Source organism: Armigeres subalbatus, chromosome 3, assembly GCF_024139115.2.
Source record: "Armigeres subalbatus isolate Guangzhou_Male chromosome 3, GZ_Asu_2, whole genome shotgun sequence".
NCBI classification, from domain to species: domain Eukaryota; kingdom Metazoa; phylum Arthropoda; class Insecta; order Diptera; family Culicidae; genus Armigeres; species Armigeres subalbatus.
The window spans coordinates 164727076-164749616 of record NC_085141.1 but is presented as its reverse complement, the minus strand read 5'-3'; the positions used below and the strand labels follow the sequence as shown (position 1 = coordinate 164749616).

At 40.0% G+C, this 22541-nt stretch overlaps 1 protein-coding gene across 11 annotated transcripts in view; it reads left to right on the top strand.

Moving 5' to 3' along the window:
- Positions 1-1490: 1490 nt before the first annotated feature.
- LOC134219594 (tyrosine-protein phosphatase 10D) overlaps positions 1491-22541 on the top strand; it is a 131102-nt gene continuing 110051 nt past the window's right edge. For all 11 annotated transcript variants that reach the window (XM_062698380.1, XM_062698373.1, XM_062698372.1 and 8 more), the window contains exon 1: positions 1491-2623. In XM_062698380.1, the coding sequence (XP_062554364.1) occupies positions 2534-2623 (90 nt within the window). In that variant the 5' untranslated portion in view covers positions 1491-2533. The remainder of the gene's footprint in view (positions 2624-22541) is intronic.

Here is a 22541-nt window from a genome sequence, read left to right as displayed (position 1 = left end):
GAGACTCTTTACCTCAAAATTATGATTGAAAATGTGCAAAATGTTGTGGGATGTTCTGAAGAAATGGACCCTGAGCATGAAATCCGAAACAAGCACCAATTGAAGGTGGCTCTAATGGACGAATGGAATAAAATATCATTCAAATATACATAATAGTTGCCATATTCAATTCCCAACTACATAAAAGATGTTGTTAATGCCAAAGAACTGACTACGGATTACTAAAAATTAGTTTATGAAACATTCTGTGGATTAATTGGCTAATCCGCGAATACTTTTTTCTAAGCCTTTTTGACACTTTTTATGTTAATTGCTGTTTTTTTGTACACATAAACATAAACGAGCCTGGTGGTCTAGTAACTACCGTTTCTGCCTTATAAGTAAGGCAAATCCTGACCCAACGACAGTACATATACTGGATATACAAAAAAGCGTGACAGAGGGGGAGGGGGGTTCTAGAAATCTCGAAAAATAGTGGACGTCATATTTGAATCGCCCTTAGTTCTTTCTGTGTTTCACGTTCTACCAAAAAGGATTCATACTGTTACAGCCCTCAATACTAACAATTCCAAAAACCTACCGTGGCACCTATGAGATGTCGTAGAGTTCTCTGCATCTTTCTTAAGTATACTCCTATAGAAGGTATCTAACTAACCATCCTTCCCCTTCCTCAGCATTCGCAAGGTCGTGGCCAGAACAGATCTCGACTATTAGAGAGTGCATTGCTGATAAAGTGATGCTACTCTCATACAATAGTCCAGGCTTATACCACCACGAATTTGTGCGAATTGCTCAATGCGTGGTGTACGAATAAACCAACAACGTTATAATCTATGTGGATCAATAATACAAATAAGGCACATTGTTAACTTTGAACGGAGGAAAAAATAGTGAAAAGAAATTGAGATCTCGTGGGTTTTGTTCATGAACCTCCTACCGCGAATACTTTTTTCACGTGTTAGATTTTGATAAATTGCCAATTGAATAGGAAAATAAGAAACATCTAGATTTGTTTACCACTGAAATGTTACATTATACCACTTTACTTCAACAAATAAAAGAAAGATCAGAAAAAATGTTTATGGCTCTTTTAGTGGAATGTATTCAACCGTCTAAGACGAGTTAAGTATTCTCCATTTATTCTCCAATTATTTTCGATATCTCTGCAGATACGTATTTCGACCACACAGTTGTGGTCGAAATACGTATCTGCAGAGATATCGAAAATAATTGGTGGAATTAAATGGAGAGTACTTAACTCGTCTTAGACGGTTAAAAGAAAGATGTTTTAATTTTTTAATATAAAACTTGGTTCAATATGGTTTAAAGCAACTTGCTCACATGGTGAGACAGAATAGAAGTGAGAAATGAGCGCGAGACAAGTGTCATTCACGATTCACGAACGTCAGCTATGCAACTCCTACAACATGTTTGACGTTTGCACTTGGCTCGCTGCTGCTCGCTGTATCGCAAACATTTGCAGCGAGCAATCTTCAGTATGAGAGTAGCACGAGAGTCGAACTGAGCAGGTCCGTGTTTCGTCCGTTCGTCCGCCGTCGTCGCGAAGAAATCTATCTGTAAGCCCTGTGGAGGTGCAGAGTGAAATCTACATCTGCTGGCACACACATTGAATTTTGTTTTATGTCGTTTCGCTGCCAGTTGAAAAATTGTGTGTATCCAATTCGTCACCGTCGTCATCAACATCTATATGTGATATGCTTGCGTGTGCCAGCTAAGCGTTTTCGTCCTTAGTGCATACAATTCTTCAGTGAATCTCTGTTCATCGCTTTAAGCGCCATTAAAGCACCTTCGGATAATAGTTTTTGCACAAAATACTCATGGATATAAGTACGTGACCCCATATGTAGACAACAGGCCCTGCCAGTCGTCGAATAGGAGTAACTGTGAGGAAATTATGGCCCAAGGCAATTACTCTGCGTGGCGACACATCGAATAGGTTGAGGTGACGGATGTGTGTATGAAATGAAGCAAAAGGAAAAATGAATGAAATATCAAATTTCAAGCTGCCTGTGTGCTACTATAAACGTAGTTATATGTTCAAGTGACGGGGCCGCAGGGAGCAGTAAGTGAGCGAAAAAATAGTGCGAAACAATGAGCGCCACAATTGCTAGCACGATGATGAAGAAAAGTGAAAATTCATTAAATGGAATTCGCATGCTAAATCGTTTTTACGGGCAAAATCTGTGCAGCTAGCTAATGCTTTTGGCGTAAATAGTGAATCCCCTTCTCCTTTATGTGTTTTTGCGAGTTCAAATCTTCCCCACCATTGCGTATCTCACGCATCACCATCATTCGTCGTATCGCTCTACAGGCAAGGTGCATTGTAAATCTGTTTGAATCAATTTACAAGCATATTTTGTAATCAATCGGAAAAAAGAAGTTATCACACGGAAAATCCAAGGGAAGGAAAGTGGAAGTATAGAAAAAACAAAAAGGAGAAACACAATTCCATCACACATATACACGCATCTCTAAGTCGCTGTACAGATCTATATATAGCAACCGCATAAACATGTATTCAACTGCTGCCATATTTGGATATAAAACATCGGGTATCTCGCTCGCGCTTCTGCTAACAGCATTGATTTCCACGCTGATACAGGTAAGGTGTTCATACCATCTATCTACCATTCGGTTTCGCATTCTGATATAATTTTTATTGTTGTTTTCAAATCGATCGCTAGCTCTATAACGACAAGTTTGGTTTGGCTTTTATTGCCTTTTGTATTAGACCGTGATTCAATATTAATTAGGGCTTTTAGTAAACCAGTCATTTTATTTATGAATACGGAAGGTAATGTTAGTCTAGAATGTAAAGTTGGCTCATCAAAAAGCTCAGCAGTAATACATCGTTTTGTAGAGAAACATTTATCACTGCTTCTTTAAAAAAGTGTGTCTTGCATATTTTAGTTACTCTACTCTAGATTCATGCACTTCTTCAACAAATAAGCACGATAACCTTGCGTGAAATATAACTTTGACATGTTTTTTTAGCAATCACATAGACTGGCAGGCTGTACAAAAGTTTATTTTTCGCTTTTTTTATTAAATATTTTTTTATTAAATATTTTAGCATTTATATTAAATTTAACTAAAACTTTTTGGGACAATATTAGGAGCACTTGTTGCACAATTTCATCATACGCTATTAACTAGAAGCCTACCTTACGGCTTTTACAAACGATTTATAGTGAATAATGCAGCCCTTTCACGGACTGAAAACCATCCGCCACCAGAGGTTAGATAAGGAACATTTGCCGAATATAAAGTTCATTTAACTCGAGACTTTTGATGGCTTATAAAAGAGATTGTGCACAATTATTGTTGTTTTGCCTTTCGCGTATACGTAAAGGCTATAAGATCATTTCAAAACAGAACTTTTGCTAGAAGGCTTGGAGTCTCATAGTGTTATATACCAATCGACTCAGCTCGACGAATTGAGGTGATGCCTTTGTTTTTTTACAAGGGTTAAAGGCATTGGCGTAACTACAGGTGGGGCTAGGGGGGGCTATAGCCCCACCTAGAACTAAATTAGCCCCCCCTAGAATTTTTGCCACTTTGCACGAATATTGTACTTACTAGCTCTCTGATCATATATAGGCGTAACTGACAGGAATAAGTTTTCTTCATTCACATCTCTCTCTTTACGAAACATTGAATTTATTTTAACAAATTTTCGAACTTCAAACAATGTTACATCTTTCGATTGGAATGTTAAACACGAAAAATAGTACGCTCCCTTGATTCTCCAGCGCCAGATATCATTACTTTGGAAAATTGGAGTAGAAACAGTGGTTCCATGCCGATGCAATGCTGATTGAATAAATAATACAATAAGCAACAGACTAAGAAAACAAATACAATTTCTAAAATTTGGATTGGATAAAGAAAGTTCTAGTGGCATACTGAACTGTCTGTATGATCTTAATATAGACAGAGCATAAAATGCTGGACAAATAGTTTATGGAACACAGGATGCTTAGCTTATCGGCATATTTCTAAAAAATCTTGATTTAAAATTGGTTTTCTCAACAAGTATTTATTCTTTAAAAATTTTAAAGTTTTTACAGAGTTTTGCGAACCTAGCGTGTTCATAGTTTTTAAAGATGCATGGCCTTTCTGAAAAAAATATCTAAAGAATCCTTCCGCAAAAGTGAGAGCCAAATACTACGTATCATATGTCTGTATCGATCCAGATATTTTTAAAGCATTTCTTTCTGTAGCTTTGAATGGTAATTTGGGAGATTTTTCTGCTATTTCCAGAAAATCAATTAAAAGATTCCAGATAATCTTGAGTTTTCAAGAAGAGGTAATAAAAATTTAAATAAGAAAGAAATTGAAATTCTTTCGGATGGATAAAACTCTACAGGCGTCTCACTACCCAAAAAGCAATTTAAGTTGAATAAGCTAGTTTTTTAGCTGAACAAGCCAAATTGTGGCGAAACAAGCTCTTTATCAGCCTCCAATGCTTGTTGGGTAAGCTCATATGTCTTTCTAATTGCATAAAGTTTTTCTGGAATCTGACTACAGCAAATTCGTCACTCACTCTCAACCTCCTGTGAAATGATGGTTCTGAGACGAATCGACAATGTACCTTTCCAATCACAATCAAAATTTTGAGAGAAATAGTAGTTTGTGCAACAAGTTGCAAAAAGATGATTTTTTCAGCACGAGTTGTACGTTTATCCAACGAGGCTTGCCGAGTTGGATAAATACTACGAGTGCTGAAAAAATCGAGTTTTGCAACGAGTTGCACACGCTATTTTTTGCAATTACGAAAAATGGACTTTAATTTGATAAATCTGTTCCAAAATTGTAGTCAAATTTTCTCCTTCTTGCCAATAAATTATGTTGCTGCGGAGAAGAATCAGATTCCATGTTACCGTGCCGCATTGCAAAGTTCAATGAGCCGTGAAGCGATAGATGTACTTGCCTTTGGAAATTTTGGATGTCATGACCGCCAAACTATTTAATTTATTACGGGGCGCATAGAATACTCCATTTGAGCACTTACCCAAGCTAATTTAGCAAAATTTAGTCACGTAACGACTGTTCTGGTGTTGGTTTTCATTATAGCACCCAAATGAGTGTTATAATGAATATTATGCAACCCATTTGAGTTGCATAATGTTCATTAAAGCATCCATTTCGTTGGTATGGAAAAGTAGGCCGTTTTATCACTCAAAGACGAACTGTAAACCAGATATTATGATCAGGAATTGCAAAAATATACTTTTTGCAATTCCTGATCATAATACCTGGTTTACAGTTGACGTTTGAATGATAAAACGGCCTACTTTTCCACACCAATGAAATGGGTGCTTTATTGAACATTATGCAACTCAAATGGGTTGCATAATATCCATTATAGCACTCATTTGGGTGCTATATTGAAAAAACCAGCATAAGATCAATAGTTATATGACCAGATGTAGCTTAATTAACTTGGTTGAGTGTTCAAACAGTGTATTCTCTGTGTCACGTAATTAATGGAATAATTTAATGGACATGACATCAAATTCTCTAAAAGCAGATTTATCTATTGCTTTATGGCCTGTCGAGCATACAATGTGGCACGATAACATGGAATATGTTTGTTTTCTGCAGCAGCATGACATTTTGGCAAGATTGATCATGTGAGTTAAATACAATTGTAACATTTTGGTACAGATTTATCACATTAAAGCCCATTTTTCGTCATTGCAAAAAATAGCGTGTGCAACTCGTTGCAAAACTCGATTTTTTCAGCACTCGTAGTATTTATCCAACTCGGCAAGCCTCGTTTGATAAACGTACAACTCGTGCTGAAAAAATCATCTTTTTGCAACTTGTTGCACAAACTACTATTGTCTATTCTGACATCAACGTCAGATGATTTGCCATCCATAGAGAAAAAACTTCTGCAGCGTCGCCAAGCGATGATAATTTGCACTTTTGAGTATGTTCGTATCGGCTCAACCTACTCTAGTGTATCTGAGAAAAACCGATTTGTTTTCAATAATGTTCCTTTCCAATTATAAACAATCAGGATTTTTTAAATAAAATATCACTTGACTGCTACTGACGCCAACGTTTCTGCAGCGTTGCTCTCCGACGAGCGTTTGTGATTCTGATACTGACGGAAACTTCCTTCAGTACCGCGGGAATGCAACCGACGCCTTTGTTTGCTATCAACCCTTTCTTTTCATAAAATGCTGGTCCTGAAAAGAGTCGATTTTCAATCCACAATTCGTCTTTCGAATCACTCACAGCAATTAAACGTTAATCCGAACCTTGCGTTAAAAATTCCTTTCTGCTGCTGTCTGATGGTCACTCGATGATTTTCCGCTAATACGCTAAGATTAAAATTTCAGCACCGCCACTGATATCCCGAGACCGCAATCGACGCCTAAGAAAAACAGATTTTCTTTTCACAAAGCGCTTTGCAAATCACACTGATAGAAGCAGATACTTTTCGTGAAGGTCTCAAATTTGAATATGCAAAATTACCTATCTATCTTCGCAAAGGACGTAATCCTACCTCAAAAATTAGCCCCCCTAGAATTTTTCGTTAGTTACGCCAATGGTTAAAGGCCATCAAAAATCTGCGCGACAGACACCTTAAAGGCGAACAGGGATGGGCTCCTCCCGCCCTGCTAAAAATGTGCCTCCCGGATAAACCGGATCCCTTATCCTCCTTGCCTCGATCCCCCCCGGGACCACGGGATGCTGCGACTACTTCGGAGGGGGCTGTGCTCATGCACTTCTTCTAAAATTCCGGCCCCTAGCTTAGGCTAGTTCGCCGACTGGCTTGCTGAGATCCACTGCTACGTTGTCTAGATCTCTCGGCGGTTGTGCCATAAACTTCTTCACTCGAATCCTCCTGACTTCCCCCGGCGTCGAGGGTGGTCCACCAGTTCCGGTGAAGGAAACTTCCGCACTGATGGTGCCCCGACTACCGGCGGCTATCGCAAGGGACGCTTTTGCGCATTGCGCCGTCTTCGTCTTCGGGTTGCAGAGGTGGTCCGACAGTTCCGGTGGTGGATGACGTCCGCACTGGCGGTGCTCTACATACCCGAAGCACTTCCTTCTTCTTTCTTCTTTCTTCAGCAGGTTGGCGGTTCGAGTGCCGAGGTCGGTCCAACGATTCCGGTTGGCAGAAGACTTCCGGTTCGTTGGCGCCCCGACGACCCGAGACCAAACACTGCTCACTGTGCTGGATTTCCCTCCAAATCGACGCTTATTTACTGGTCCCTTCTCCATCGATGCTGCAGCTCTGACAGTATTTGCGTCACGACTCTGCTTACCGCATTCCACGTACCTTCATCGCGACACATTCGCTCTGCGATGTTGTCCGCCCGTAAGGCAGGCATTCCTCTACGTACTTCCGTAAACCTTGGGCAATCGAATACCACGTGTTCTGAAGTCTCCTCTATGTTGATTCACGCCGGGCAGAATGGCGATGACGCATGGCCACACCGATGCAGATAGTGGCGGAAACAGCCATGTCCGGGCAGGAACTGTGCGAGGTAAAAGTTCACCTCTCCATGCTCCCTATACACCCACGTCGACATATTGGGGATGAGCCGGTGGGTCCACCTTCTATTATCCGCATTGTCCCACTCCTGCTGCCACTTCACCATAGAGTCCAGTTTCACCGTCTTCCTCACATTTCTGGTATCTCTCCGTTGGTAACACTCGATATCCTCTGCTAGGGTAATGCAGATTGGAATCATCCCTGCGATAACGCAAACTGCCTCCGAGGAAATGGTTCGGTACGCACTCGCGACTCGAACGGCCATTAGGCGAAACACGCTGTTCAACTTTCTGCGGTTACGTTTCGTCTTGAGCGCAGCTCCCCAGGCTGGAGCTCCGTACCTCAGTATCGAAGATGATACTGCTGCCAGAAGACGTCAACTGCTGCTTTTAGGACCACCCACGTTCGGCATGATCCTTGCAAACGCACTGACAATTTTAGAAGCCTTTTCGCAATGGGTGTCCACATGGGTGTTGAAATTCAACCGGTCGTCGATCATCACTCCTAGATGCCTCAAAGCCCGCACGGACGGTATGTTTTGCCCTCCTACGTTAATCTGGATCCGCTGGATCTCGCGGCAGTTGCTAACCAGCATCACTTCTGTTTTGTGGTGAGCAAGCTGCAGCTTGACTCCATTCATCCAGTTTTCAACTGCGTCGGTCGTCTCCGCCACCAGCATTCCTACCTCTTCCAGCGACTCTCCGGTTATCGTTAGAACGACATCATCCGCGAATCCGAACGACATCATCCGCGAATCCGACATCATCCGCGAATCCTTCACGCCTTTGGGCAACTTCAGTTTTAGAACTTCGTTGTACATAATGCTCCACAGCGTTGGGCGGAACACCTGCCGTAACCCTAATCGACTTCTGCCCCGAATTGGTTTCGTAAACCAGGATCCGGTTCTGGAAGTAACTTCAATGATTCTACACAAGTAGTCAGGAACCCGCATACCGTGCAGCGCTGCGGCGATAGCCTCCCAGCTGGCACTGTTAAAAGCGTTTTTGACGTCAATCGTTACTGAGGCATTCCACGGGGGCATGTCAGTCGATCCTGAGCGACCATTTCGAAAATATTTGAAACTCTGCACAGTTTTTCAATTTCATCTAAATCGTCATTTTTCGATATCAAATCTTCATATTGAGTCACGACTAACTTTTCAAAAGGGTGTATGTGAAAATGGTTCAAAAATGTTTAAAAAGCTGCACAGCAAAAACGGAATGTTCGATTGTTATGATTTTTTCAGCAAAGTTAGACAACTAAATGGTGATTCTTAAGAAAATGTGCACAGTAAAAAAAATTTTTTGCCTTTAAAATATCATTTTGTCACAAAACTCAAATATCTCAAAACCCTATCTTTTTTCGAACGTAATTTTTTAGGAAAACGGTCCATTATATTAGCTATCTACCATAAAAATTTGGTGATGGTAAACTAATAAACAAAAAAGTTATGACATTTCAAACATTTCACAATTTTCACATTTAGTAAAAAAAATTTTTTTCTGTGTAAGTTATTTCGAGAATTGCAGTTTGATGCAGATTTTATTGTTAAGGGACGTGATTTAAACAAGTTGTTTTCATGATATTTTGATTTAATTATTCATAGCATCTATAAGAAACTTAGACACGATCCAGTGTTGTGATCAAAAGTATTGATAGTGTCATAATTTTCATTGCACGTGACTGGCGAAAAATTCTTTTAATAGTGTTGAAACCTGTTGATAATAACGTTGATAGAAACATATCAGAAATGTTATTTTTAAGACAAAAGCTGCAAAATCAAAGATTTATATACACGTTTATATATATAGTTTACCTGCAAAAAATATACCTCTTAGAGAATAGACTTTATGATCGGGAGGAAACGGGTATCTTCAACAACAACAAATGCATGATAGGTACATACCATGACAATGCTCACGAAAAAGCAAAAAAAATACTACTACTAAGGTTGTTAAAGATCTTATAGTAATTTTTTCTTCAGTCAAGCAAATGACATCAAACTAGTCAGTAAAAACTTAAAAGTGATTTTGTTTATTGAAATATTACGAACAACATGAGTAGCCGCTTTCTCAACTGTTGTAGGCCGTTTGATGGAAAAAAGTGTTCAAAAGAGTTACGAAATCTCACCGAAAGCACCATAGATAAACTGAAAGCGACTGGTTATGCTCCAATGTCCACATTGAATACAAATTTACGCATTTGCACGTCCTGCCGTCTAAACGTTGACAAAAGAGCAATCTGTATATCATCGGTTGAGCAGAGCGCAGGAAGTTCGAAAACGACAGCAACTGAGGAATTGCCAGATGTATCGACAACAACTGAGGAATTACCAGAAGTATTAAGTGCTGAGAGCCTTGCCACCGTACCATCAGCGAAATCTGTTTCAACAAATCAATCGGAAGATGAGTGTATCCAAAAGGTCAACATCGAACGCTTTAACGAGGGCATAGCTGGGATAAAAGTGACTCTGATTAAATGGAGTAAGATGGACTACGTTTATTACCCGGAGAAAAATACCGTGAAATAAACGAAGCTGTACGAAGAAACCTCTTCAAATTAGGACCTGATGATGTGGAAAATACAGACTACGATGAGGTAATTATAAATATGAAGGAAAGGTTCTCGAATGCAGCCACGACAAGGAAAGAAAAATTATTGATTTTGTCGATGCTGCCAAGTTCGTGGTCTATTCAGGATGCCATTGATGAGTTCAAAACCAATAGAAATACAGTAAAAGAGGCAAAACAATTGAAGAATAACTGTCTTTCAACCAAAAATACTAGGTCTAGTACTGCATTAACAGATGAGACAAAAGAAATAGTAGTTCAATATTTTGAAGATGATGAAGTAAGTCGAGCTATGCCTGGTCAAAAAGATTATGTATCAGTAAAAAAGATGGAAAGCGTCAAGCAATCCAAAAACGATTAATGATGACGACTTTGAAAGAAGCGTACACACGCTTCAAGGAAATTCACGATAATATTAAAATAGGTTTTTCCTCATTTGCTAGCCTTCGGCCAAGGCAATGTAAGCTTCTTTCCAATTCAGGAACACATAATGTGTGTGTGCACAACCCATGAGAATATTAATCTTATTTTACATAGTTTGAAAAGAATCAATTTAACAAAGGATATTAAAATGTTAACTGGTAGTCTTTTGTGTGAAAATACAACATCAAATTGCTATCTACGATCTTGAAAAGAAAAAGATTTAACCAAATTATCATTTTGTTTTACTACTACTGAAGAGTACGAAATAAAGGCTTCAGAGCTCAGCGAGCAATTTAATAACGCGAAAACGATCCAAGGAACCCAAAAATTTCACTGTTTCATTCCATTGTCGGAAAATAAAATTAAAGCAAAACTATACTCAAACTGTGCTGATGATAATTCAAAAGTGTTCGATATTTTAAAAAATTTGAATAAAAATAAATAAAAAATAAGTATTAATAAACTGTTTTCATGATATCATAACCCATACCAAAATTCAAACCCAAAACTCGTAGAGTTTCTATAACAACATTGTGTAACTGCCACATTTAATTTAATACTTAGGATAATATTAATTCATTTTTATTTATTTATACATATAATATTTATACATATAATATACATAATATCGATGAATACATAAATATGGAATATCATACAAACAACTTGTTTAACTCACGCAAGGCCCTTAACAATAAAGTCAGCATCAAACTGCGATTCTCGAAAAAAATCTCATGGCAACTTTTTTTTTACTAGCTGTGAAATGTTTGAAATGTCATAACTTTTTTGTTTATTAGTTTACCATCACCAAATTTTTATGGTAGATAGCTAATATAATGGGCCGTTTTCCCTAAAAAAATACGTTCGTAAAAAGATAGGGTTTTGAGATATTTGAGTTTTTGTGACAAAAATGATATTTTTAAAGGCAAAAAAAAATTGGCAATACTGTGCACATTTTCTTAAGAATCACCATTTAGTTGTCTAACTTTGCTGAAAAAATCATAACAATCGAACATTCCGTTTTTGCTGTGCAGCTTTTTAAATATTTTTGAACCATTTTCACATACACCCTTTTGAAAAGTTAGTCGTGACTCAATATGAAGATTTGATATCGAAAAATGACGATTTAGATGAAATTGAAAAACTGTGCAAAGTTTCAACTCAATAGAAAATCATGAATTAAAAATTTTCTTAAATTTTGATGCTGTTGCTTGGAATCGCTCTACTACAGCGCAGAATCGATTGCCGCGCCTCTTCTTCTTGGCCGCTCTCTATGAAACTTCAATGACCGTCCTGATTGCATCCACCGTCGATCTGCCTTTTCGGAATCCAAACTGCTTTTCCGATAAGCCGGTCTCGCCCTCAGTGAACTGTGTCAGCCGATTAAGGATAATCCTTTCCAGAAGCTTCCCCAGTGTATCAGGCGTCGCTGGAAACCTGATCTTCGCTGCTACGACCCGATAAGTGTTGCCCCGAGGATCAGCGTCAGCTTCTCGGCATAACTCCGTGAAGCAGTTGGATTGGCTGACTTTAATCTCTTGTTTGAAGGCCGATCTAGCTTCACGAAGATTATCCTACGCTCCTCTCTGACTGTTTCAGACCTTGCTCTCTGAAAGCATCTTCTTGCTCTGAGACACGCAGCACGAAGACTAGCAAGAGTTTCGTTCCACCAGTAATTTAACCGCCGGCTTTATGTCAGCTCTTCTGCATCGAGATTTGTAGCGCCGCTGTCTGCTCGAAGTGCTTCGATAAAAAGATCCTTGTCGAAGTCCTTCGCCTTCCATTTACTCCCGCTATTCCTAATCTCTCGCCGTACCGTCGGCATTCGTGTTCCAACACTATACCGGATCGCCTGATGATCACTATGTGTATAGTCCTCACTAACTCTCCAGTTCATGTTCCTTACCAGCGACGGACTGCAGAACGTGACTTCGCAGAACGTGACTTCTCTGCGAAATGTACTAATGGTACCTTCGTTGCACAGCCTGACGTCCAGCAAACTGTAACCTCTGGGGTTAGTCAGCCTGCTTCCCCACTCCACTGCCCAAGCGTTGAAGTCGCCACCGATGATTACCGGTTTTCGGCCGATCAGCTTCTCCGTGAGTGAGTTCAGCATCCGGTTATACTGCTCCAAAGTCCATCTTGGGGATGCGTAGCAGCTACACACGAAGATTCCGTTGATTTTGGAGATAACGAAACCTTCACTTGAGCTGTCTAGCCTTTTTTTTACAAGGGAGAATGCATTTACACACTAACCCAGTACACGTGCATTGTAGTTGCCAAACTACCACACGGAAGTGTACTGGAGTGCCGGACTCGACCATACCGGTAATACCGACTAAACTCCCTTGGGCTCCGCCATCGTTTCCCCCAGGAACTACCTCCCAGTACTACTTCTGGGGGATGGCAGTACTAAACGTACTCCCTCATTCTCGCTCACACATGCACCCGTCCCATGCGAGTCTGACTTGGGTGCTCACTCTATCGCACCCTCAAACACACCCTACATACTCTGTTGCACCTCAGTCATGCCGTGTGGGTCTGACTTGTGTGCCCACCCTTCTCATGCCATGTGGGTCTAACTTGTATGCTCACCTCTCTCATACCGTGTGAGTCTGACTTGTATGCTCACCCAAACCTTTGATTCACGCTCATGCAATTCATGCTTGCACACACGCTAACGCTCCTATGAGTCTGACCTCTATCATGCCGTGTGGGTCTGACTCTTGTGCCCACCCTTCTCATGCCATGTGGGACTGACTTGTATGCCCACTAGGGTGGTTCAAAAAATCGATTTTGCTCCACAGTGCTCATCTGATTCTTTGCCATGTTCTGAGTGTCCTCTGAAAATTTGAGCTCATTTGGATTAAAACTGATTTAGCACAAGCCGTTTCAAGTTTGCATGCAAATTAGTATGGGGAAATTTATTTTTCATTATACTGTTAATGACGTTTCCCCATTAAGCGCAGGTTAAAAGAAAACCTACATAGCTAAAAGGGATACTCAACAGCTTTCACCCAACGAAAACCGCATGTTGATTAATCGTCCCAATAATTAGTGGAGCAAAATTGATTTTTTGAACCACCCTAATGCCCACCTTTATCATACCATGTGAGACTGCTCACCTCTTTCATTCAGTTCGCGCTGACACATACTACTCGAGTCATTCGACCTAACACTCCCTCTGGCATCCCTTGTGGGACATTTCGCTTAGGTTCCCACTTCTGACATACCATGTGAGTCTGACTCACCTCGTTCATGCCATATGAGACTAGCTCCATTGGCGTAGCCAGGATTTCGAGAAGGGGAGGGCAACTTTTTTGGTCTTCCAAATCGTAGTTTTATAGTAGTTTTATAAAAACACATGAATATTAACACATGAAACCAAATCCAAACCAAATCGAAACAATAATGATTAAAACAATAATGGATTTTAAATTGCGTGATTTATTGCTCATCAGATATTTTTAAATAAAGTGAGATAAATATTAACGAACTTAGTATTCAGAAAGAATATTAAATTGGCTATAACAATTATTATAAAAATCCTGCATTCTTCCATAAGTTTAAGAAAACTAGAACCATACATCTGAATTTCTAAACAAATCCTCTCTGAAATAATATTTATTATAAAATAGGCAGAAAAATCAATATGCAAGCTTTATCCAGGAATTCCTTCGACAATTGCTCCTGGCATTCTATCCGAAATTCTATCAGGGATTCTTTAGGGGAGCGGGCCATTTGGCATAAAGCCATTTGGCATAACGCCATTTGGCATAACGCCATTTGGCATAAGGTCATTTGGCATAAAGGCCATTTGGCATAACGGTCATTTGGCATAACGGACATTTGGCATAATTGTGACCAGCGTCAAAAGTAAGGGTCTTTTGGCATAACGGACACTTGGCATAACTTTTCTTTGCGTTCGCTGAATGGTGACTAAGTGGTGCGGGAAACACCCCGGAATAGTAAATATAACACCCGTCGATAACAATATTAAAAAGACATTATCCTCTCGTGGAAAGAATGCATTTGCAATGCAATGCAAAAGTAGGCGCATGCCCGGATTAGAGCAATGGTGGATGTAATCCCTTCTTTAGAAGTAGGCGTGTGGCCGGATTATGGCAATGGAGGATATGATTCCTTCTGTACAAGTAGGCGCTTGCCCGAATTAAGGTCATGGTGGATGCGATCCCTTCTTTAAAAGAAGGCGATTGCATGGATATTGATTCCTTCTTTAAAAGAAGTCGCTTGCCCGGATTGCGACAATGGCGGATGTGATCCCTTCTTTAAAAGTAGGCGCATGCTCGGATTAAGGGCATGGTGGATGCGATCCCTTTTTTAAAATCAAACGCTTGCATGGATTATGGCAATGGTGGATGTGATTCCATTTTTAAAAGAAGGCGCATGCCCGGATTGAGGCAATGGTGGATGTGATCCCTTCTTTAAAAATAGGCCCTGCCCGGATTATGGCAAATGGTGGATGTGACTCCTTCTTTATAAGTAGGCGCTAACCGGGAATAAATCAATGGTAGATGTGATCTCTTCCCCGAGTAGCACAATTCAGATTGATTTGGTTGCATTTACTCATTTTATTTTTATTCCTTTCTTTATTTGGTAGGCACTCTGTGTTACTTAACCGCTACTGTGCCGAGATTTTTTTTTATTCTTTATTATAGTGATTTTTAAGTGTAGTACAAAGTTCATCACTTAACTGTGCCGAGAGCTACTGTGGTATTCTGCAGCCAGAATCCACACAGAATCTATTTTTAGATCTTCCATTATTCATTGTTGTTGTCGTTGCTGGTCCATCTCACCGGTAGTCCATTGTGTCCATTTGTCCGTGTCGTGAATCCAATGATCGTTGCATTGTTCGGTTGCCATTTATCCGGGTACGTTGAAGGGATGCCTCAGAGAAGAACAATTTGCCATTCGTCATCAGGCAGTCGTAACGGTAAGGGCGCTTCCTAATGTCACCGCATAGGCTGCGCATCCGGCGACTGACGAGGGTTTGATGGAGGGGCTGGGAATCGAACCCATGACCATTCGCCAACTACACTACGGAACCCCCTCAACAGTTACTCATATGTGACTTGATTGGTTTTAGTAACTCGTCTACGACAAGTGTATTGCTTGAGTTTTCAAAGTTAGGCGCCTGCCCGGATTAAGGCAATGGTGGATTTGATCCGGTATTATGGCGCATGCCTGGATTGAAGCAATGGTGGATGTAATTCCTACTTTAAAAGTAGGCATGTGGCCGGAATAAGTCAATGATGGAAGCAATTCTGCCGTTTTGTTATTTCATTCTTCCGGAAAATGTCAACCATCATCATCAGTCTAAGATGCATCAGTCTAAATTTATCAGAAAAAAGCCTCGACCTAATTTATCTACGCTAAACATTGCATGAAATATCCCTTTCGCTTTCACAGTTCAAAATTATGCCAAACGTCCGTTATGCCAAATGACCCACAATTTTCTTGCAGCTCTAAATTATGCCAAATGTCCGTTATGCCAAATGACCATTATGCCAAATGGCCTTTATGCCAAATGACCTTATGCCAAATGGCGTTATGCCAAATGACTTTATACCAAATGACCCAGACCCATTCTTTAGGAATGCCTCCAGCAACTTCTTCGGCAGTGTCTTCAGGAATTCCACCATAAATTTTGCCGGGAATTGATCCGAAAATTTCACCATTATTTACTCCAAGAAAATCTTCACGAACTTCTTTATAAGTTCTGCAGAATTCCCTGCAATAATTCAAATAATTTCGTGCTGTTTCCCATAATTTTTAAGAATAAGAATATTCCGTGAAAATTCCGTAGAAAACATTCCTAAGAAATTCACGAAAAATCTTCGAATTTCTTGTGTAAATTCCATAAAATTTTCCGTGAATTGTTTCGAATAATTTCTTGTGAAAATTTCAAAGAATTTCTCCAGAAATTCCACCGGAAATTTATACAGAAATTATACCGAAAATGAAATCAACAATGGAATTTTCGGAGGAGTTCCTAGATTAATTCGCAATGAAATCCTGAAAGAATTCCGGTGGAAACTTCAAGATTTCCACTGGGAGATCCTCCAGGAATTTCTCCGAAAATTTCTCCTGAAATTCTTCCAGGAGTTCCACCGGCATTTCCACCAAGTATTTCTCTAGGATTTCCTTCGAGAATTATTCCGGTAGTTCTATTGGCAGTTCCTCTGAAAATTCTTCCGGGAATTTCGGCAGAATTGGAATTTATTTAGGCTTCTTCAGGAATTTATATAGATTTTCCACCAGAAGCTCCTCCGAGAATTTCTCTGCGAGCTCCTCAGGGAATTCTCCGGGAGGTCCTCTGATGATGATGATGGTCCAGCTACAAACCCCAACAAAGGTTTCAGCTAGACGAGATTTGTCTATAAGATGAATTCTCTTGTTTCCGAGAATGCTTCTGGTAGTTTCCTCGGGGTTCCTTCGAAAATTCTCCCGGGAGTTTCTTCAGAAATTCTTCCAGAAAACTCCTTCGAGAGTTCCTCCGGGAATTCTACCAGCAATTCCTCCGGGAGTTCCACCAGAAGCTATTCCAGGAAATTATTCAGGCTTTTTTCAGGAAATCATTTAGGCTTTCTTCAGAAATTAAGCTGGAAATTCCTCCCGAAGTTCTTCCGATAGTTTCTCCGGGAGTTCTTACAGGAGACCTTACGGGAGCTCCTCCGGCAGTTCCTTCGGGAATTCCTCCGGGAGATCCACCAGCAGATTCTACGAGAATCCCTCCGGGAGTTTCACCTGCAGTTTCTCCGGGTGTTTCTCTGAAAAGGAACTCCCGGAGGAACTCCCGGAGTAATTTCCGGAGGAACTCCCGGGGGATTTTCTATAAGAATCTCCGGAGAAATTATCAGAGGAATTCCCGGAGGAACTGCCGGTTGAACTTTTGGAGGAATTTATTGAAGAACTACAGGAAGAATTTCCGTAGGAAATCCTGGAGGAACTCTCGTAAGAATTCTAGGATGAACTCCCAAAGGAACTTCCGTAAGAATTCCAGGAGGAACTCCTGGAAGAATTCTTAAAAGAACCTCCCGGAGGAATTCCCGTAAGAACTCCCAGAGAAATTCTCCGAGGAACTTCTGGAGGAATTTGTAGATAAATGCCTAAAGAAATGCTAAATGAATTCCTGGAAGAAAGCCTGATTGAATTCCCGAAGGTTCCTACTGGTGGAACTTCAGAGGAACATCCGGTGGAATACCCTAGAGGAAGAGAAAAAATATTTCTGAAGGAACTTCCAAAATCCCATTTCCCGTGCAATTCCTGTCAAATATCGTCCAGGAATTCCCTGTAAAGTTCCTGGAGGTATTACCGGAGAATTTCTTGGAAAAACTCCTGGAAGAACTCCCGGAGGAACTCCCATAAGCACTTCCGGAGGAATTCCCACATGGAAGTCCTGAAATAATTCTTAGAGAAGTTCCTAAAGGAATTTCCGAAAAAAATATCAGAAGGAATTCCCAGAAAAATACCAGGAGGAATTAATGCAGAAATTCCTAGATGAAATCCTGAAAGTATTCCCAGATTCATTGCTGAAGAAAATCTCTGCAGATTGTTCCGAAGAAATTTCTGGAAGAACTCTTGGCAGATATCCGAGTAAATTCCGAGTGAAGTCCGGAAGGAATTCTAGTACACTTTCGCGGAAAATCTCCCGGAGAAATTCCTGAAGGAATTCCTGGAGAAGTACCTGAAGAAATTCCCGAAAAAAAATACTTGTAAGAATTTCTGGGGAAATACTTGGACGAATTCCAGGAGAAATTCATGAAGATATTTCTAGAGGATTTCTTGAAGGATATTCTGAAGTAATTGCCAAAAGAATTCCAGATTGGAATGCTAGATGATTTTGCTATTGAATGTTTGGAGGTATTCCCGGAAAATTTCCTGGAAGTAATCCCGTAGGAATTAAAGGAAGAGTTCCGAGAGGAATGCCCGGAGAAGTTCCTAGAAGAATTTCCGAAGGAATTTCGGATTTTCGAACGATTTTCAGAGGAATTTGTGGATAACTTTCCGGAGGAATTCAGAAGTTCCCAGGGGAGCTTCTAGAAGGATTTCAAGGAGAATTTTTGAGCCTGAAATGTTTCGAGTTGTTTTGAACTTTCATATATTATGGATCCTGGATGCCCTAATAAGTTTTGGGAATCTTTTGAATTTCAACCACCTCCCTAGCAGCACACATGCTTCACATAGGTTGCTGTGTCTAAATCTGATCACTCATATGTGATCAGATTTAGACACAATCAAGTTGCTGCAACCATTTTTGTCTAACTTGTGCTGCTCGGGCTATTTCTGTATATGATTGGATCGTAAAGTGCACATGTTTGAGGGAATTCATTTCATAACCCGTTCAATCTTTCCACACTTTAGGGGAGGGGCGACGGCCCCCCTCTGGCTACGCTCTTGACTCTAATTGACGAGTAAATCAATGAACGATGAAAATTTCAAAAGTGTCATGTCTGTTTGTCTGTGATACAGTCTTAATTATATCAAGATTTTTTGATCACAAATAAAGATGAAAAAGATTATACGCCTGAAAATAAAGGTGTGGTTAGAAAAACACTGAACACGCGTTCGAATAATCGATAATCCTAAATTGGTTTTATCTCATAAATCAAAACGCCCCGCAACCAACGAGGAAGAGGTCCCTACTGACCAATGCAGTATTAACTCCAAGGATTTAGAAGTTTCCGGTGATTCTTCGGAACAATCCTACGGAAATAAGATTAAGCCTAAACAATTTGTTTTCAAAGTTGTCCATAGTGGTCTTCACAACAACGATTCTGAGTCCATCTATGTAACTTCAACTTCCCCAAACGTTTTGCTGCAACTCCAAAACTTGTGTGGAAACAACAGTTCTCTTAACGATTACGGACGTTCAGCGAGGGCTGTTACGACATTTATGCATCTCCTGAAGCATGGCTCAACACTTTATCGAATTTGTTATTGTATGTTTTATACTCCGTTTACCGACAAGATCTCTTGCCGTTAAATAAAAAGAAAACTCACCGGAGGCTGCGTTCTATTAGCTGTTCGTTCAGGTACTAAGTGCCGTATACTGGATCCTCCATCCGGCCCACAAGTTGAGCAAATATGGGTCGCTATCCGTTGATGCCAAATCTGTAGAGTTTTCTTCCCGCCTGATGGAGTCAACGACAATAACCAAATTAATAAGTAGTATCTTTAGACCCTCAGCATTCTTTTTCCGATTTCCTTTCGATCTTTCACTAGTCGTACATTCCGAGAGATGCTTGCTGCATTCAGTATACTGCTGATCTCGGACACATGATGGACATAAAAAACGAAAAATATCACATTCTTGATTGTAGCTTATTAGAGAATCAAGACTTTTAAAACCGTTATGAAATCAATAATATTAAAATTAGTCCCAGATAGGACTATCGTTTACTGTGTTCATAAAAGTAATGTATCTAAATTTACGAATCTTTTTGAGCTACCAAATATTCGTATTGTAATGAATTAGTAGTCTGTGTTTAAGCAACTTTGATGGCGTTTTAAAAACTTTGAATTCTATATTTGTGTACAGTGCAATCACTTTGCTATTATGCATTAGGACTACGTACTTGTTTTATAAATGCTAACGATATGAATAATATGAACGAAAACATATTTGTCACGACTAATTAGATGTACGGCGTACTGACACATAATTACATCTAACATCTGTCATCTATTATTGTTAATCACGCTCATATCGCTAGTAAAGCGTGTTATTTCCACCGAATCATTAGTCGGTTCACTGCTTTATTAGTACGGATAGTGTCTGACTGAAGGCACATTGGTGGAAGCCACCCGTTATCTGTAATCAGAAGTAGTAAGTCGTTTGACGAGATTATTCTGCACTCAATGCATTTGTTCGGCTAATATTATTCTACTGTTATCAGCACTTACCAGACAGCCTGGAGCGGAGCGCTTCTTGGGAGCTTAGCGAGGTGGAAAGAGGTTGACCTTCAGCGAAGTATCGTGCAGGGCTGTTTGAATGCGTGGATGAGCAATGAAAGGTACCCAATTCATATATTGCCGTTGACGAGCTATCAATACCGGGTATTTTCATAAACACCTGTAGCAATATGGCACATGAAGTTATTTTATTTGCTGATATCGTTGTTATCATTTAGCTAGCAAAGGCAAATAAAACAGTCGTTATGATTTATTATGCCTACCATACGAACTGCTGTGTAATCATAAACATTGACATTGAACATCTACTTCTGGAAACCACTATTTTCTTAATATAACTCACCAGTAATTTCCCTTAATGGTAAATCTCAATATATTTATTTATTTACTAGCAGACCCGACAAACTCGTTTCGCCTAAAATTAATTTATTCTCTGGTTAGATCTCGAGTTATAAAGAAATTGGTATTTCATTTGTATGGGAGCCACGCTTTCCAAAGCGTAGAGGGGTCTCGAACCATCTTAAGAACCTTCCCCGGCCCAAAGAAGTAGTTTCGGTTCAGTAGTTTCCGAGTCTATAAGGTTCAGATAGACAGAAATTCATTTTTATGTCTATAGATTTGTATGTATTTATTTCTTAGTCAATCAGCGGTTGACAGGAACTAATGATGACATTGATGATCAGATTTCAAGCAAATAAGCATATAAACATAACATTTCACTTGAAGCAATTAACTTTGACCTCTAATTTTTCATTCTAAATAGCTGAATACGTCCGGTAAGGCTTTGTATTTTTGTAGATCTAATATGTGCGACAAAAAGTACCCCACAACCTAACTTACATGACCTCAAGGTGTATTCAACCCATTCAACCGGATTCTGTGTGCAGCACAGAGCGAGCATAGTCGGCATCAGGTTCAAATGCAAACAAACCATGCATGATATGTTTTACGCTGCCAGCAGCATGGTCTAGTCGACGGTTGTCGTTCAATATTCGTTACTACTACTGCGCTGCCGTCGTCGTACCGACATACTTCGGCTCAACAGCGCTGAACTTGTTGCACGCATTCTTCAGCTTTTTGATTTTTATCCGACTACTGCTTACAGTTTCAATAGGTTAGATTTACTTATGTGACTAGTTCAAGCTGCATACAGCGCTTGCTATTACATACTGCTAGTTTGCCCCTGCACCAATCCAATAGAGTGTGTTAGTGCGAGTGCTCTAATTTACGTGGCCGGTAGCCAATGTTTGGAAAGTGGTTCCTAATCGTATATGGTTGCAACACCGATTGGCAACTAATTTAAGTAGATGCTGTTTTGTAATCTGAAAAACTTCTTGAAGGTAAAACATCATACCAATTTCCCTGCTTTGCCATCAAAATGTCAGCAACGAAATTTTTTGAATTGTGCCCGTAGTGCTGGGACCCGTCGATATGTGTATGGTTGCTAGTGTTAGCAGTGTTGGGAAAAACATAAAATCTCAAAATCGGTAATGATCGATTCAAATCAATCATGAGTTGAAATGCACCCAACTGAACACCTGTAAAAACTCATGACTGAGATGGATCATTCATTTGAATAATCGTATTTTTTCTTTTGTTCTCCCTTGTTAAACAGTGAAAATAGTGAATTAACGTTCGTCGCATAGGATTCTTGCGTTTGTATACAACAAATTGCCTCCAAATTGATTTTGAATAATTTTTGGAACGAAACAATTTTTTGGCAAATGACTGAAACGATGCGATTTAGCATGAAAAACACTCGCTTGATACATTCCTTCAAATTGATCTTGCCTACGCAATGCGGTCGGGTCTGAGCTTGACGACCGAATGGCAAATAGCTCACACAACCTCACTTGATCAGTACACTTTCTGATGAAGAATGTGTGTAGCCGCCAGACATTCTAAATACTCACGCTCCTGTAATGTGAACGTGTACTATACACATGTGGAAGTGTTGGCTTAACAAATGGATTGCGAGTGATTTGACTATGCGTCCAATTTGGGAATCTCGAGCTCATTCAGTAGCCTCTAGGCTGCGAAGGCCGACGGAGATCCTTCGTAGCTTAGTTGGTTAA